Raw genomic sequence first — 19326 nt, 5'->3', positions numbered from 1 at the left:
TTGGGATTGACATGTCTTCCACAATTATTTTTTCTCCACTTCTAACCCTCAGAACGACACAGTGATTGCCAGAGCCAGCAATGCAGGGAAGAATGAGGCAGTGAAAACAGTGAACAATTAATAAGCATAAATAGCTTAAAATTCTGGGAAAGTGAAGGAACAAATTTATTCATCTGTCCAGCCCATAGGACAGTTTTCAGTTGCGGGGGTTTATTTGTAACAACTCCCACCAGAGGTACCCCAAGTAAGAACCCTCAAAATCCTGGATTCAATCATGGGGCTCCTGGAGGACATGGTATTGTCACTACCAGTGTCAGGAGGGTCTCATTCCATTGGGCACCTCCTCCTTTTCGGTCCCATCAGAAGCCAACATATCTACAGTGCGTGTTGACTGCGGGAAGTTGTCTGGTAGTGTTGACTTGTGTGGGAGTTTCTAGGTCATTTCTCCCTTGTGTTAACCCGCAGCTTCAGAATCAAAGCGAGCTCCGCGCCCCTACGGCAGAGAAGGCTGCCTTCTTCCTCGACGCCGCCATTGCCTCACGCCGCAGCAGCCAGCGGGATTGCGACGAGGAGGATCACCGCAACTCCCACATGCTCTTCACTCTGCACATCTACCAGTACCGCATGGAGAAGAGCGGCAAAGGCGGAAGTAAGCTGTCTGTTTGCTCCCTTTGGTTTCATCCGTGCCTGCCTGGAGACTGGCTTTAAGCAAGCCTTTAAACTATATTCTTTAGTGGTGAAAATTACCAGAGTTCTCCATTCAGAATGGGGTGGGGCCATTCATACCAGCAGACTGTCCACCTGCCTGTTAAAGGCCCACCAAAGGCCATTAAAGGCCACTGGGGATTATTACCATTAATTGTCAATTTAGTTGCCTTTGTAGAGATACCAACAGCTAGTCCTCAGCACTGCGTGGGCCTCTGTATCTAAAAAAAAAAGTGCTTTTCGGATTGGCTTTTAGTGTTATCTTTACTGATAGTGTTGAGGTCATGGATTAAAATATTGTGGCAACGGGCATTCCCTGCCACCCTTAGGTTAGCTATTCCTCTTCGGCACCTAAACAGGGCAGTGTGTGTGGAAGCTGATGCTGGCAATGCATAACTGTATCTTTTCTCAGATACACATGATACTTTAGTTACTGGCCCAACTACATGTACACAAAGCACTCTCATGGTTCTATTGTAAAGGCTCTGGGCTTCTCAGACTGGCTAGCTCCCTCTCTTTGCCATAGATGATTTCACTGGCTTGTGTCTTTACTTCCATCTCCCACTTGTAAGTGAGGAAAAAATACTTCCATGTCTACTTCTATGTTTCTGTAATTTTCAAAGGTTTCATTTGACTCGCACCATTTGTATTTTTTTATTATATTTATCTTCTGTTTCAAGTCTCCCAAATTGTTTATAACTGGAGATATACAAAGGGGTTTTTTTTAGTAAGTTCCAGTGATAAAAGATTTATATAATATAAGAAGCACCCCCACAGAAAAAGAAAACTTTCACATTAAAATTCTTTTTTTGAAATAATCATTTTTTACCAGGAAGAAATGTTTGTTTGAAAGACACCAGAGACCTCTGCTTCTTTAAATTTGTGGGCTTAAGCAACTCTGCAGAAATAGCATATGTTTCAGCTCCTGGTTCTACATAAGTCATTTGTAATAAGGAATAGATTGCAAGCTATGATGTGTAGTGGGTGAACACCACTGCAGTATTAATGTCTAATGTTTGAATGCAGAAAATTTACATTGACAGTACTTATAAGATAGAAAACCCAAAAGTTGCTCTAAATGGAAATGCAGTTTGCATGTGTTTAAGTAATAACCCCTGTGGAATTGGCAGGCAGAAATCTCAATTAACTAAAGGTTTATTAATTAACCACCCTGTGGTGGAAAGGAAGACTGAATGCTCAAACGGACTGGTTCATAGCAATAAAGATGGCTGATTTGGAGGGAATTATTATTGCAATTATTTAATGCTCCATGCTTTTTACTGCATGCAAGTACATGTACACACAGTCCTTTTCTACTATTTTCAAATGCAGTTAATAAAAGAGAAAAAATATTTTCCTGTGGCTGTAATGAGTCATTTTAAAAAAATAAGACATCATCCTGTTGGATTATAATATGGCATGCTTTGCCCACTGCCTGTAGTTATATCTTTGTCTCATGGCCATACCACCTCTTGTCTTCAAGGTCCCATATCTGAGTGGCCTCACAAGCCAGGCAGGGTCAGATCTCGCTGATAATTGAATGAGGGGGGAATTCCAGCTGCTCAGAAAGGGCGCCTAGTGATTATCACTGTCTCCTGCTGTAATGAAGGACTTTTCAGAAAACAATGTGAAGATAGTAGAGATATATAGATTCCAGTAACAGGATTAAAAAAGGATAGGAAAAAGAAAAAAGAAAAAAAAAGAGAAACCCAGCTTCTAAAAGGTAAGAGATTAGAGGGCTGGCTAACATACGATTTTGGTAAAAAATGACTGTTAGTAACGCATTGGTACTGTACTTACCTCCTTGTTAGATTCATCACCAGGAATGTCATGAAGCAGGCTTAGCACCATTGAAATAAATGGCATTGTGGCAGAACTGGCACAGTCATTTTTCAGCTGTCAGCTCTGAAAAGTCTTTGCGGCCATAGACAAAAATAAGTGTTAGGATGTGCCGCTTCTCTCTATAGTTGCCAGGCACATTAGTGGAGAACTTGCCTAACAAATAACTTCATTTTCAGATCAAGCAAGTGGATCTGCCATGCTAAAAATGTCTTACTTTGACTTGTAAATTAAATAAGAAGGAAAGATTTGGTAATTTCTCTTATTCTGGATTTCCTCAACCTGTGTAATAGGAATATGTGTGGAAACAATATGACTAAGATTTTGAAGGGTAGTGATTTCTCTCATTTTCTTTTGTTTCTCCAATGTCTGGTAATCTTAGCAACAGAAATATTTATTATATGTAATTCAGAAAAGTCACCTGCAGTCATTTTCAGTAGCAATTAAACACATTTCTTTGTTTTTCTAAGTAAATCATTGGGGAATACTCAAAAAAAGTACTTTCAGCCTTCTGAGGATAGCAGTCTTTAGAGGACTCAGGGACTCTTAAGTCTAAGAGTTTTAAGGACACTTAGAGAGGAGGCAAAGGTCCTCCATGAGCAGTCCGGAGGAGGTGAAGGTGCAGCTGCCTGGACGGTTGCCCAGGAAAGCCTGGCTTTCTGCAGTGAGTGCAGGAGCCCGTAGTGCATGTGGATACTTCCTCCTGAGAAGTATCCCACGACTGAGAGCACAGTGGTGAAACTTCCATGGACATGTTTAATGGGTTGTCGTATAATCTGGGACTATTACAGTGCTTTGAATGTCTAGCCAGCAACATTAGTTTTAATCAGATATTTATTCTTCACTTCAGTTTCGTGATACTCAGCATGACTTAACCGATATCACAGTATAATTTAACACATGGAACTCCTGTGTTGCCTAATACCTGATGTAGCTGAAGCACTAACAAGGCGTAAAAGAAGCAGAAGTTACTGTATTTTAACAATTGTTGACAGAGATGCTGGCTACATTTTTGGAATATTATTCTCAAATCCCATAACATAAACCACTTTCATAGAAAAAGTCTCTCTTCCTCTCTTTCTTCTTTCTTTTTTTCTCTCTGTTTTGCTGCTCTTTTATTTTATCTTCTTTTCTTCCTTCTCTTTAATCATTTTTCTTTTATCATAAAAATCTACTCGTAGTTTTATTGTTGTTCATTTTAATTAGCTATCACCTACAGCTGAAACAGAATTATAGAATTGTATATAACATATTCTACAGAAAGGCTTTATATTTTTATGGAAAGTTTTGTGTAATGCAAGACACCAAGTAGTAGCAATAAGCAGTCAGCCCTGTGTTTTTCAGTGCTTGCAAAATGAAATCTCTCTCTCCTTATTTTTTCAGTGTAGGTTAACATGTTTTAAGTTACAGCTAATAGTTATATATATCTTTAGTAGCTGTATGTTTTCTATATTTATATACATTTTTCATAGTAGACTTTCTATGAGGGAATATGCAACATGATATGATCGTGTACCACCTTTTTGTCAGCATGTAGAAGTTTTACAAGTGTCGTCTTCACATATCTATGTAAACCTATTTCCTTCTACCTCCTATGGCACCTACATGCCTGTATACCATGTGCCTGTACCACAGCTACTGAATGCAGGGTCATTGAAAAAACATGCTTGTGGTTGATAAGACATTCCCAAAGTAATGAAATGTATCTGGAAACTTCTTTCCTAAGGTCTCCATCATGTAGTTGCTCCCATCGCCATCTTTGCTTGTGAACTGGTCTCCCCCCACAGCTAATACTTTTTTTTTACCAGATGCATAAGTTGAGGTCCTGTGTCAAAATGTCTATGAATTTATTTGCATAGAGGTAAACTCAGATGTGAAAGTATTTCTGCTTCTGTTTAAGTTATGTTTGTGTCCTCAAATAGTGCTCTTAACTGTTGAGTTAAGATCCTAGAAATAAAACTGCCTTTGCCTACAGGTTGCTTCTAAACTAACTCTTGAGAATCGGGAGGAGTGGTCAAAGATCAGGTGATAAAAAGACCCAGCTAGAAAATTGTCTTGAGATAATAGAGAATTAGAAGCACTTCTGTAAAGTCTATATAGTCCCCATCCTGGGTTCATAAGGAACCATCGGCTTTTAAATAGAGCAAATGTCTGTTAATCTTCATGTTTCAACAGTAGCATTTTTTCAGTTTAAAGGTAGTGTGTCGATACAGAGTAAACAAGAAAAAATCATAGGGGCCTACTGACAGTTTTACAGAAACTATTTTCAGAACAGAGCAACTTGTCGGCAATCCATTACCCATGGCATGGCAAACCTTTTCTTAGCCCAAATGATAATGTAAAAGTATATAGACTTAAAGCAAAGTTGAATGTCCCACAGACACCACAGGTTCTTCTGAAGATCCAGGATTCAAGATGGGAAAGATAAGAGAAGCTACCACAGGATCACTGCTCACCCTAGCAGCAATTCCCAGCCTGTAGATTTCTGGACAGAGGAACAGTAAAGACAGAGACAGAAAGAGAGCCAACTCAGGTACAGGCTAATAGAGCTATATTAAAAAAAAAAAAAAAAAAAAAAAAAAAGAAGAAGCAAAAAACCACAGCAGTGACTCACAGAGTTAAACCTGCAGGAGCCAGTGAGTACTGAAAGCCTCGGCAATTTTGAAGCAAGTCCGGCATGGACAGCAATGTGCAGCAATAAATGCTGACAGTGAGTTAATAGGACCCCTACAGTTTGTTGCTGCTAACATGAATTAGGAAAGGTTTCTGGATTGTTTCCTCTTCGCAAGTCCTGGCGAGTCTTTTGCTTTCCTGGGAAGCTGCTTTTGGAGGCACATGCTAACTGTTTGCTTTCTTTGTTTATGCCAGTGTCCGGAGGTCGCAGCCGCTTGCACCTTATTGACCTGGGTAGCTGCGTGAAAGTGCTCAGCAAAAACCGGGAGGGAAGCTCTGGCCTCTGTCTCTCATTGTCAGCACTGGGCAATGTCATCCTGGCCCTTGTCAATGGAAGCAAACACATCCCATACAAGTAAGTGGTATTCTATGTTGCACCTAATGAGAGGATGCTTGCAAGCAGTTTGCTTGCCTGGGCCTGAGGCAGACTTGGGGTAAGCAGGGACACAGTCTGCTGGGCTCACTGCAGCCCTCCCGAGGTACGGCAAAACCTGCCTAAGGTTCAGTGACACCCGATCTAACCTTACATCTGGTAGCTACACTGTATTTGACATTCAGGATTCAGCGGAAGAAATCTGCTGGAATAGGACCCAGGTGTCTTAAAGATCTTAATGCTTGAAGTTCAGCACATTAGGATTTTGTTTTCTAGGACTGTTCAAAGTTTTTTTAATGTTTCAAAGCATCTGAGAGCCAGTTTCATATTTGTTCCATAGAGACAAACATTGCTGCCATAATGCAGCACTACAGAGAAAATTATTTTGCTGTCCGTTGTGTGGAATTTAGTTTCTTGAAAATATATGTCACAATGGGCATGCGTGTTTGTCATGAGATTCTTTCTGTGATCCAAGGTTACTTTGCATTTTATTTTTGTATGGTTTGAATCTCAGTGTCAGCCTTTCACTCACAAAAAAGAAGTAGGCCCTATTTGTCACACTAGACAAGTGGCCTTTGCTGCTGCAGGTAGCTTCTGGGAAATGAGAGCAATTGCTCACCTAGTGGGTATGTTTTGTACTCATTTCTCTTCATCCTTGTCTCACCCCATTTGTCATGTGTGCAGGTCTGAAAGCAAGTTTGATTCATTACCCAGCCCAGACAGTCATACAGCCTTCCTATTGAGAGTCCACTGATTTTGTGGACAGTATTGCTTTTCTCTAGCCTAAAGCCTAGGGAGTAGCAACTGGCATCACAGGAATGGCTTACTGTACACATCTTGTAATCAAACTGCTAATGAAGGTCACCATTCATGAAGGACATGCATATGAGATCTGGAGTTAGGAACAACAGGATGACATGAAAAATGAACCAAGTCACAGAGCATATTTCAGTCCATACGTTTTACCCTTTTTATCATGTTAAAGTCTGCAAACATGACTATTTTCATAGAATCATAGAATCATTTCGGTTGGAAAAGACCTTCAAGATCATCGAGTCCAACCATCATCCATGCCCACTAAACCATGTCCTGAAGTACCCCGTCTATGTGCTTTTTGAATGCCTCCAGGGATGGTGATTCAACCACTTCCCTGGGCAGCCCATTCCAATGTCTGACAAGCCTCCCAGTAAAAAAATTTTTCCTAATATCTAACCTAAATCTCCCTTGCCTCAACTTGAGGCCATTTCCTCTTGTCCTATCTCCAGCCACCTGACAGAAGAGACCAGCACCCACCTCACTACAGCCCCCCTTCAGGTAGTTGTAGAGAGCTATAAGGTCTCCCCTCAGCCTCCTCTTTTCTAGACTGAACAGCCCCAGCTCCCTCAGCCGCTCCTCATCAGACTTGTGCTCCAGCCCCCTCACCAACTTGGTTGCCCTCCTCTGGACACGCTCCAGCACCTCAATGTCTTTCCTGTAGTGAGGGGCCCAAAACTGAACACAGGACTCGAGGTGCGGCCTCACCAGTGCCGAGTACAGGGGAACAACCACCTCCCTGCTCCTGCTGGCCACACTATTTCTGATGCAGGCCAGGGTGCCGTTGGCCTTCTTGGCCACCTGGGCACACTGCTGGCTCATATTCAGCCGGCTGCCAACCAGCACCCCCGAGGTCTTTTTCTGCCGGGCAGCTTTGCAGGCACTCTTCCCCAAGCCTGTAGCGCTGCATGGGGTTGCCGTGACCGACGTGCAGGACCCGGCACTTGGCCTTGTTGAACTTCATACGATTGGCCTCAGCCCATCGATCCAGCCTGTGCAGATCTCTCTGTAGAGCCTCCCTACCCTCGCGCAGATCGACCCTTCCCCCCAACTTGGTGTCGGCTGCAAACTTGCTGAGGGCGCACTCGATCCCCTCATCCAAATCATCGATCGAGATATTAAACAGAACGGGGCCCAACACCGAGCCCTGGGGAACACCACTTGTGACCCGCCGCCAACTGGATTTCACCCCATTCACCACTACCCTCTGGGCTCGGCCAGCCAGCCAGTTTTTCACCCAGTGAAGAGTACACTTGTCCAAGCCATGAGACACCGGCTTCTCAAGGAGTATGCCATGAGAGACAGTGTCAAAGGCCGTGCTGAAGTCAAGGTAGATAACATCCACAGCCTTTCCCTTACCCACTAGGCGGGTCACCTGGTCATAGAAGGAGATCAGGTTGGTCAAGCAGGACCTGCCTTTGGTAAACCCGTGCTGACTGGGCCTGGTCCCCTGCTTGTCCTGGACTTGCCATGTGAGTGCTCTCAAGACAAACCGTTCCATAATCTTCCCCGGTACCAAGGTCAGGCCGACAGGCCCGTAGTTCCCCGGATCCTCCCTCCGACCCTTCTTGTAAATGGGTGTCACATTGGCAAGCCTCCAGTCCTCTGGGACCTCCCCTGTTGACCAGGATTGCTGATAGATGGTGGAGAGTGGCTTGGCAAGCACCTCCACCAGTTCCCTCAGTACTCTTGGATGGATCCCATCAGGTCCCATAGATTTGTGAGTGTCCAGATGGCGTAGTAGATCACTAATTATTTCCTCCTGGATTAAGGAGGGTATACTCTGCTCTTCATCCTCACCTTCCAGCTCAGGGGGCGGAGTACCCTGAGGATAACTGGTCTCCCTATTAAAGACTAAGGCAAAGAAGGCATTAAGTACCTCAGCCTTTTCCTCATCTCTGGTGGCTACATTCCCTTCTGTATCCATTAAAGGATAGATATTCTCGCATGTTCATTCAAGATTACAAAGTATTGACAAGTTTTACTTTGGTTTTGTCTTCATTTTGGAAAATAAAGATGAATTGAGTTTGTTTATAATTTTATTTTTCTTCTAACATTTATTTTCCAAAATTAGGCAGTCTGGGCTTAAAATATGCTCTCTGGAAATATTCCTGTTCCTGGAATTCAGTCAGACTGGAATTTAGTTAAGGGCCAACCAAATTTGTATGTATAAGCATTCATGAAATATTTTGTGGATCATGCACCTAGTCATAGTGTGAAAATAGCTTGAACTCTACACTTCACAAAGTGTAGCTCAAACTATGCTTATCAAAAGCCTGTCTTCCTTCCTGTCAGTTTTTATGGACTGAAGGGAAGGCAAACTGTAGGAATAGAAAAATGATGTTAATGATGCTCCTTAGGCTAGAACTAAACATACAAGGAATAGTTACCAAATACAACAGCTGTCTTTCCTGGCAGTGCCTGACTGGGAGAAAAGTGTTAACCAAACATGTCTTCTACTTGCTGCACTACCAATCTTCCTTCTACGATTCCCAGCTGTTGCACTTCTGAGCTTACACAGCCAGAGGTGCCAGTATACTTGCTCATCAATGTTTCTGTACTGCTGAAAGAAGATAAAAGCTCTCTTCAGGCCAGCATCTCCTCTTGAATTCGCTCCTATAAGAGCAGATAGTATAGAATATAAATATAGGGAAGTGGTTGGTCATCTGTAAATCAGACGGAATATCTCTGTTTCTAAGGAGGACTTTAAAAAGGGAATTTGAAAAACATATTGGCATATTTTGGAGCAAATTTTGTCCACTTCTTGCTGAGAAGAGTGCAGAAAGCATTTTTTCCCAAATGTGATCTATTCATGAGCAATGGAAATAAGAGTCTTGGTGGCTGGGTGAGCGCAAATACTATTTGCTCAGTGATCTGGCAGCACAGATCTGTGCTGCTCCTTGGTGGAGAAGAGAGGAAGGAGGGCGGGGGGTGGAATGTGCTGCATCCTAGAAGAGGCTGAGCATCCCAAAGACTGATGTGATATATGTTCAGTAGCACCTCTTGTTTAGAGCAGTGGCTAGCCTATCCATCTGAGATAATTTCCCTTTCTTTAGGTGTGTTCTCTTTCATTGTTAAGGATAAAATTTAAATTTTGTTAACTGCCTTTTTTGAGTGGGACCGAAGGAAAACAACGGAAATGTTTTCTTATGTGACAGCACTGCATATTGCATGTGTGGTCCCAGCAAATTTCCAGAGAGCAGCAGACAAAATGGAGCATCTTTTCTTTATCTGAGCTATTAAACAGCCATTAAGTATTTTATAGCAGCCTGTCAGTAGGCACTGCATGGCTTCCTGGGAGCCTGGAAACTCACAATTTCATAGACATCAGGTTTTCTCTTACTGCAGAAATTTAGTTCTCTAAACTCTGAGAGGCTGCAGGCTCCTAAACTCCCTTCAGTGCTGTATCCAGCTTTATCTCCGCAGGTAGTAGTTGTAGGGAAAAGCTTGTTCAGATTCATAGCTGGTATAAGCAGATGCTACTGCATTGCCTTCAGTAGGCTCTGTGTTTATGCCAGAGATGAATTTGCCTCTCTGCCTGCAGTCTCTGTGAAAAACACATGCTGCTGTTCAGAACATTTTGTATTTTTTTTTCTTACCCATAAGGCTAAGCCTTGGAAGTCATTAAGTTGGAATCTTTCTCCCTTGGGAACACCCCCACACCCCTCCACATTTTGGGAATAGTAACACAGACTGACTCTAGCTTTAGCAGGAACTTGTCTACTAAAGTTGTAAGAAAGTGATGTAGAAACCTTCAGACATCAAACAATACAGGTTGATACGGTTTGGGCTCTTGTCCTGCATTCAAGTTAAATTCCACATGGGTCTGAAGAATGGGCAAGAATCCCTATAATGGGCAACAACATGCAGCTAATGAGTGACCAGGCTGTGATTTCTGGGAGTTTGTATCTTTCTTTCATATAGGTACTTACAATCTCTCTCTAATATCTCAGTGGATTATCTCTTTGTCACTATTAATGTCCAGACCTATTTTGAACCTTACTAAGCACATTGTTCTGTGTTATATAAATAATGTTATATAAATGTTATATAAAATAGAATGTTATATAAAATAGAATTTTTAATTTGACTTAAATACATTGCCATTTAATGCCACCAGTTTCATTTGCTCTTGAGTTAGGAGCAAATCCCTCAAAAGACTGGGCAAGAATTATTTTCTCCACAGAAATGTCAAATATCTTCATAAAAATTGAAAAGGTGCACTTGCAAACCCAAGGGAGAGCAGGGGAGTCAGCTCCTACCCTGACTTAGTTTGACAGGGCTCAGATCTGCTACAGGAGGAGGGTTTTGCTAAGCTGCAGTAATTGTTAGTGCCATTTTATTTTTTTAAGAGCATTTCAGCTTTACATTAGTGCTGCATTATCTGCCTCTGATTTCCAAGATGAATGTGTTTTAAACCCTCAAATGAATACCCATTTGCACAAACTCCAGATACTGGTTTATATAGCTCACTATTCAAAAATTACTCCAGTTGCTAGGCAACAGGGGTGGTGATAATTCATGGTAATGCTGTTTTGGAAATAATCATTTTTATACATTTTAATGACTATGAGAATGTAAGAAAACTGTTTAGAAAAGTGCAAGGCTGTATGAATTTCTCTTTCAGAAATTGTTGCTTGTTTTATTTAATAGGCTTCTCTCTTAATGTGCTATCCCAATGTGCTAGTGTTTCTGGAGGTATCCTGTATTTTGAACTACATGCTTATGCTTATCCAAGGAGTCTTGTCCATAAAATAGATGGGCATGAGTCAAAAGCATGAATTTTATTCTTGGCAGTTCTGCTTCTCTATCATATGGTTGCAGTTCCTCCCAGATCTTACTTACATGCTGGTATTGGTTTTTTTTAATCCTATCTGTAGAAAATAAAATGATATTAAGTGACTGGTGCAAGGTTGCACAAGAGGCTTAGTGGCAGAGCCACCATGTTTTAAGATCTAATCTGGTGCTTAAACCATGGGCTAATCCATTCTTTCTTTCTGCATGACCTTTGGAAAATAATTTATTTCTGTATTTATTTATTCCCATTTATAAAACTGAGCTAGAAAAAAAATCAAATAGGACTTTGTAAAGGGCGTTCAAACTTGGCAAAAAGCATTACTTACATTTTAACTGTTGCTAGGACTCTGTTACCTTATTTTTTCACTTTTTTTTAGACTTAAGTACTCACATAGATGGTCCTAATGGGATGCAAAATCTGTGGTTTTTTGGTCAGGGGTAGACTATTACTGCTTTTAAGTGAAGCAGAGAAAAGGGAAAGTGTTGGATTATAGTATTGTGGTATAAAAGATGAGCCTAAAAATATGCTGTATATCAGATACTTTCTTTATATTGTTAGTTAATTATTGAAGTAAAAATGAAGATGAGGTTTGGATGGATCCAGTAATTCAGGTTATTTTCTTGGTTGAATGAGTGTATCTGTCTGCAGTTGTTTCATCTGTGTAAAAAAAACTGTGTGAAGAGAACTGGGATCCCAGGTACCTTTTGTTTATACGGCTTGCCTTTGCATTTATAGCATGAGTTAGATTATTGTACTCAGAAGAAAAGTCAGTGAAAACTTTTCAGGAAGAGATAAGGAAAGCTGAAAACCAGTTCACAATACAATTTTTGTACAATAACTGGTATTAGTACTGGAGATTTTATCCTTATTTACAAGCTTGTATTAAGTCTTAGTTTTGTGGGATTCACACAACCATGCCTGCTTACTAGGCCTAAGAATTTAATGCCAAAATTGAACTACATGCCCAATGAGCAATCTGTTTAATGGTTAATTCATTAGTACCTAAACCTGAAATAATTTATTTTTTTTAATTGAGGGATTTCAATCACTTTTGCTTTCCACTGCTGCATCTACTAGTCTTCTGTTCCTTGCTTTTGCTTCTTCTCAATGAGAACATGGTACAAAGACCACAGAAAGCCTCAGAAAAAGTCTGGCGAGACCTTTGGAATCTCCTCTCTTTCTGTGTTAATTTAGTATTGAATATATTAGAATTGGATGAAGAACTGTTTTGCTGTTTTACTTGTGGAAATGTGAGAGCAAAAGAAGGGGAAATGAATGAAAATGAGGATATGAGTGATAGCTGAAACAGAGTCACAGGACTGGGAAATGGCCCAAAATGAATGGGAGAGCTCTGAGAGACACTGAGATAACGTGTAGAGGAGACAACAATCCACAGAAAAGAGCTGGGAAGCAAAAGAGAAAAAGAAATGAGCCCATTCAAAAAGAGGAATAAGAAATACCCCTGAATGATCCAATTGTAGGAGAGCAGTCAACAGAGATTTTGTTGAATGTGAAATAGTTCCTAATTAGCTATCAAAAACATGAGCTGCTCAGGAATAAAAGAATTTTTCCATGATGTTGGCAGCCAGGTTGTATGGACCGGAGCCTTGGCGAACAGAACTGAAGGCACTGAGCAATGCCATGTTACACCAGCTGAGGACCTGGCCTTAGGTGCATGCTCTTTGACACTAGCCAGAGTGCTTTGGCAACGTGGAAGAGCAATGCAGTTGCCAGCAAGAGCACTGAAACACTGTCAGCACGGATATAATGAGGACTTGGAGCATCTGGCAATTACTTTCACCTTTGGGGTTTTTCTGTAGTTGGCAGTTTTACTAGGCTGAATTTTTGACAATTTTCTTCTATATTCCAGGGAACTACATAAAATAGATGGAATCAGGGATGCACAGGCTGTGAATGTAGGAAAACTTCTTGCATTTTATTAGTGTAATTTAATCTGCAACTCAGGAGCATGAGGATAACAGATTTTGCATGCTCCAGCAATCGCTGTTGTAGCGTTCATCAACAATGCACTTTATTGTAGGACAGTTTGTACAGCTGATAGTGCAGATTTGAGCTATATCTGCACATGTCTTACAGTACTGTGTTTCATCATCAAGTTAATGAGAGATAGTAGACAAAATCCTCAAGGAAAGCTTCAGTGGAGCTGCCATTCCCCAGCTTTGGGTTTTCAACTCAGTCCTGCCAGACTGGCAACGTGATAATTACTGGAGCAGAGGTGTCTGCGTGCATGTGTACTGGATGTAAGAGAGTGTGTTGCATTCACTGATCCTGATCCCCTGTTACAACAGTTTTACAACAGACCTCAGCTGACATGGCTCCATTCTGCACAAGTGTTCAAGTGGGAAGAATCAGGCCCCATAAGCTAGCTCTTTTAATGCTCTCTGAACCACTTGACGAATTACCGCTTTACAGATATTGTAACAAGCAAATAATGATGGACTGCAAAATGAAATGAGAAGGGAAGTGCTTGTGGCTTATAGTCAGATTTAATAGCAATTACTGATTGCATTTAAATAGCCATTCCTATCAGCAGCAGATAGCTGCATCATGGAAGGACACTACTTTGGTCCTGGGCCAGCACAGACTTGACTGGTAATGAACAAGCAATCCAGTAGCGTGCAGTTATTGCTGAAATATAACTTGAGTGGGACCCAAATAGGCCATTGTGGTGATTTCATGTACAAATGAATCTCTACTTAATTCATTAAAATGCCATTTTGAACCTTCAGTCAGGGTATCCAGCAGTTTATTCTCACCTGTTCCACCACTGGTTCAGGCTCAATTGAACATTAATACATTTTCTTGCGTGGAAATGTGGTGATAATTCATTTCATGTATAATTGAACAATTTTTAAATAGTCATATTCTTGGAATAACTAGCTCTTGTGCAATGCAGCAAATTATCAAAAAGCATGTAGCAATATTTATTAGCCTTACTTCATGTTTTTGGTTACCTGTGGTTTCTTGAATAGTTGCATATGGATATGATCTGTGAAATTAACTTTCGTTTCCATACTGATCCTTCTTTCCCTGCACAAAATCAGTGTGGCTCAGGGCAAGAGAGCAGAGACATTCCACTGCAAATGGCCAAGGAAAATAGCTTTTCTTTGTATAGTGCTAGTATGTAGCCCCTTGTTCGGAGTTGGGCATCTTATTGCTAAGAAGAGGTTACAGGCTGCTGAGAATTTAAAAGAGAAGCAAGAAGAATTATGAATGGTCCAAGATGAAAGGGTTACTCACCTGGAAGAACACCATGACAGAAATGAAGCTTCATAGCTTCCAGGGAAAAGGAGACCTCTGAGAGGGGAGATGACCACTACTCTGTAGTATTTCAAGGATGTGAATACACACAGAAGGAAGAAATTGTTTCTGGTGAGACAAAGTGGCAGAATGATTTCTTATCCTTAAGTAATGAGGCAGAGGAATTTAAACTTGAAAGCATGCTAACAGTGATTTCTGTTAGTCAATGGAATATCTTCCTGAGAGCTGAAGTGAACACTACATTGGTAGAAAGATTTAAAAGCAAAATAAACATGTAACAAACAAATATTAATTAACAGTTACATAATAAAGAGTTCCAGATTGGTTAGGGGCTAGGCTTATGCAATTTCAGTGCAGAGTTCTGGCACCAAATCTTTAACAATTTTCAGTAACTGTACTTCCATTTTGATAATTTATCTTCATCCTTGTTTGGAAAGTGTTTGCACATGGCTGGCAGTTATACAAATAAACAATAAAACATTTCCTAGTGTGTCTACTAGAATCTCCTCTGCTTTTGGGAGTCTGAAAACTAGCACTCGGCTGGACTGTTAGACTTGCATGGCATCAAAGAAATCCAGAAAGTCTCAGCAGTGTCTTTTTCAAGACTGTACCCTAGCAGACATATGGGATGTCCAGTCTCCATTTCTGTGCCAGATGATTTAACTCAGTTAACCGCTTTTCTTCCTTCATCATTTAGTTACACTTTTTTTTAAGGTCTCTTTCTCTTTGAATTGCAAAATCAGGTTCTCCCTGTGCTTGAGCCAAAACTCAGTGTAAGTCAATGGAAATCTTTTTATTGGGCTTCGGTTTAAGCCAACAGATTAGAAAACATGCTTATATCTAATTAGATGAGATAATCCTCAAATCCTTGCTAAGGGATATTGTATACTGGAGTTCATGTTCACTATTTGATGATTAACAGCTTATTTGTTGAAAGAGGCAGTATGTGGTTAAGTGTTACCTAGTGTTGAATTTGTTTCGGATTGCAAGGGAGATGATTGATGGAATTGGTGAATGTGAAAACTGGAAATGTACAATCATCTATTGACTGGTTCTAAATGGGTCTGTGACCATGAAGCTGGAGCTCAAAAAGGTTATACAGGAACTTGCTACAAAAATAGGGATTTGTGACTACTTAAGTGGCACAAGCAGGACTACTTGATTTTCCTCTTCAATATATAAATAGTATTTGCAACCTTAACTTAAAAATAAACAAAAACTTGGTTTACGTTTTCTGGGCAAATAGTTGAACAATTTTTCTTCATACTCTTTCTTTTCTTGGACTCGATTTAACACCATCCCCTCCATGAAGTGACAGGCCCTAGAAACTTTGAAGAGAATTGTGTGGTTGTAAATGGAGACTGTTTCAGCCAGTTTGTCTTATTGCTGCAAGAGCATTTGAATGGCATTGCAATTGCAAGATTATTTTTTTCCATACAAACTTTTTTTGAAGTTCTTATTTTCGTAACACGTTTGAGAGAAAAGCAATGAAGACAAATCTTCTTGTGCTCTTCAGATACCAGCTAGCTTCTGCTGGGGGATCAAAGTTTTTGGGCTGGTGGTTGCCTCCAGGCCTGTACACAATGAACAGATGTGAAGTGAATTTTTTAAAATATGCATTGACTTTTTAGAGTTAAGCAGGCTGGTTAGAACTATCTTCTGAAATATTAAAATTAGCTCTCTCTCCTGCTGGAGAAAAAACTTCTTAGATTATTTAAATTTTTAAAATTTTGTTTGTTTATAAATGCCATCAGGTGACATGCTTTCTAGCAATATGTGACAAGACTCAGTAAAATTAATTTCAGACAGCAGGTTTAACTGTTTTAGCTGTATTTATTCTCATTACCCCATCAGCAAAACTGTTCTACCTGCCATATTTAAAATTATTTTCCAATGGGTTATTTTTGAGGGGTGGGCGGAGTTACTAAATTGTTTCTCTCCCTATTCCTTAGTTTGTGCTCTTGGGCAGAAATAAAGCTTCACTCATTTTGAAAATCGATGACAAAATATATGTCCTACTGCCAGAAATATCAGCCCTTCTGGCTCCCTTTGGTACAGCTGGTTCTGAAGAGCAGAGAGCTGGGTAGCAGAATGGTGGCGGCAGCTGTTTTGGGTGCTGTTACAACCCTGGGAGCTATGGACATACAGTCTTCAGTCTATAAATAGAACAAAAGGAGAAAGTTGGGAGCTGTCCTAGACGTGAAGGGATTTTGGGGCTCGGAAAAGGACACACAGTGTATTACACTCTTTGCAGGAGTGGGTGCTCTCACTGATTGAAGTCTCTCTCCTGCTGCCCTCGACGTAGGCAGCTTGCACAGACTGCAGCTTTCCTGGGTGTCCTGCCTGCCTTCAGTGGGAGCTCCAGAGGGCAGAGGTCTCGCATAGCTCCCATGTCGTGTGTGCCAGTCCCTTGGGCAGCTCAGACTGCGCTAGGCATCTGCGCCGCTTGACTCGGAGGCAGACGGAGAACAAGCGAGGGGAGCCACTTACAAGGTGAGCTGTTAAAAGCACCTCATCATCTCTTTGCAAGTGGGACCTGAATCTCCTCGGAGCAGTCTTTTAAGGACTGAATACAATTTTCATGTCTGCCTCCAGCTATAAACAGAGTAGCAGAATCTTTTGTGCTCCTAGACTGCGTTTCCTCTCTCTTGCAAACAACGGTTTTCACAGGCTCTGTGTGATGTGCTTTGAAGTTACATGCCCACACAAGAGGACGGGAATTAGATGCAGTATCTAGATCTGCTACCCAATTGGCATGTACTGCGTAACAAAAAAAATGTTTCCAAAGGTATGGTGTTAGAGAAATAACTGCACTTTTTCAGAGATGGAGAGAGAGTTTTCTAGGAGCTATGTGTACTCAGGCAGACCATGCTGACATGCACCTCCTGAATCCTGCTCATCTCTCTCATGTGCGGACATTTCTGGAGTGATGGAAGATATTTCTTTTCATGTCAAAGGGAACTGAGGGTAACTGCTGTAGTTGCAATAGTTTACACTGATGTGAAAGAGGGGCTTATGGAGGACCAAAGCTGAATAAGATTTGACTCTGAAAATACATGTCTGTGAAGGAGAACCAGTTGGCACCCTACCACATTGTGCTCCAGTGAGATTTGCAAAACACTCCTGTTTTTTGAAGCCAAGGGTTGAGGCTGCTTACTGTGGACTGTGTTTTACAGAAAAAGTGAGGGTGTGCTTTGGTAACCTTTAGGACCTTTGCATCATACGGAATATAAAATAAGCCTGTTAAACTAGTAACAGATTTTCTTTTCTCTTGTTAGGTGACTACTGCCATTTTGGATGGCTACGTGCTGTGCAATGGCATTATAATCAGTGGCTTTTGTTGGTTTTGAGCCACTCTTGATTGCAGTCCTCTGTGGGCTGCTTTGCCTGGAATCATTTTTGTGTGTGTCAGACATAAACATAAAGTAGATTACACAACCGGTGAAGTCCTTTGTGTCCCTTTGCAGGTGCCAAGTCCGTTCCCCTCACACCGCAGTGAGCTGCATGGTGATGAGGGTGTTGTTTGGGAGAAGGCTCAGGCAGCTCTGAATCTGAAGGTGATGCTTTGGGTCTCTCTACCGTACATGCTCCTAGGGGCTGTCACCTGTCTTCCCAGCAGGGTCAGGCCTTGTCCAGGCAGGGCCATGATGCTTCTGCGGCACTGTAGCCGAACTCCCCCGGTCTCTACTGGTATCACAATCACATCTGTTAGGTATACTCTGAAAACTGAAATGGATTTTTTCATCTTCCCAAGAAAATTCATAGTTTTGCTTAAACTTTTCTACCAAACATCTTTTTTCACAGAGAGATAAGACAACGAAAGCAAAGAATTACAAGCAAGTCAGTATGTATATTTGACAATAAACTGGCTGATGGTAACAGATACCACAATAAGGTTTTCTTCAAAAATTGGCTCATTTGATTAGAGAAGAATTTACATTTTTTAATACGTTAGATTTTGATTTTTCTCTGATAATGCTATTATATCACACCCATGCAAAAGATAGTATAACCCTTGAAAATACATTTTTAATTCACTAGCCATGTTCCATCCATCAATGGTGCTTCTCTGTGGAGCAATACCCAATTCTTTTAAGGAATCTCAGCTTCACACTAACAACTGTTCAGATGCCTAATCAGAGAGCAAACTCTGCTGTTACTAAAGGTATCCCTCTCGCTGAAGATTACAGAACAATAGATAACTGAAGAGAGTAACAACAAAACACCACATTTTTTCAACAGGAAACATTTAGTTGTGGGCTATGAATAAAGAATGTTGCGGGCTGTGTATGAAATTATAATAAGGTAATATTCAACTCTAGCAATAATGCTGTGGGTATGTGAGAGTCACTTTGACTAGCAATTACACATCTATTTTATGCATTAAACAGCTATGTTATCTCTCTATTGAAACTAACCTTAAGTTCAGAACAAAAATAACTTTCTTAATAATTTTATGTTCATATCTGTATAGATATAAAACCAATAACTGTATGCTTCATGATAACTATTACCAGTGTGTTGCTTCACCTTAGTTCATCTCCCAGAAATATAAAAATCCAAATGTTTCCTACTAATGTCTAGTCTGTAATCCATATTAAACCTAATCAATTCTGTATTCTTCTCTGCGTATTATCCATTAATTGTGCCAGTAACTGGAGCGTCATATAAGTTGCTTTTTAAGACTGCACAATTCGGAAGTACAATTCTATTGTGCCAGAACCCAACTAATAAAGTTTACCAATGCTTATTGTCTTAAATACAAAGGGACAAAGTTAAGTATTCTATGCCAATATTATAAATTATATGCTTTCACTGCATTTTGCAATACCTGAATGCCAGA

The 19326-nt window shown here is 40.7% G+C and overlaps 1 protein-coding gene across 1 annotated transcript in view; it reads left to right on the top strand.

The window, feature by feature from the left end:
* KIF26B (kinesin family member 26B) overlaps positions 1-19326 on the top strand; it is a 318477-nt gene that overhangs the window by 253010 nt on the left and 46141 nt on the right. The window contains exons 9-10 of the mRNA XM_030035803.1: positions 466-649; positions 5413-5572. Of these exons, the coding sequence (XP_029891663.1) occupies positions 466-649; positions 5413-5572 (344 nt within the window). The remainder of the gene's footprint in view (positions 1-465; positions 650-5412; positions 5573-19326) is intronic.

The sequence above is a fragment of the Aquila chrysaetos genome, chromosome 13 (assembly GCF_900496995.4).
Source record: "Aquila chrysaetos chrysaetos chromosome 13, bAquChr1.4, whole genome shotgun sequence".
Taxonomy (NCBI): Eukaryota; Metazoa; Chordata; class Aves; order Accipitriformes; family Accipitridae; genus Aquila; species Aquila chrysaetos.
Note: the sequence above shows the minus strand (reverse complement) of the source record. Positions and strands in the feature narration are given on the sequence as shown.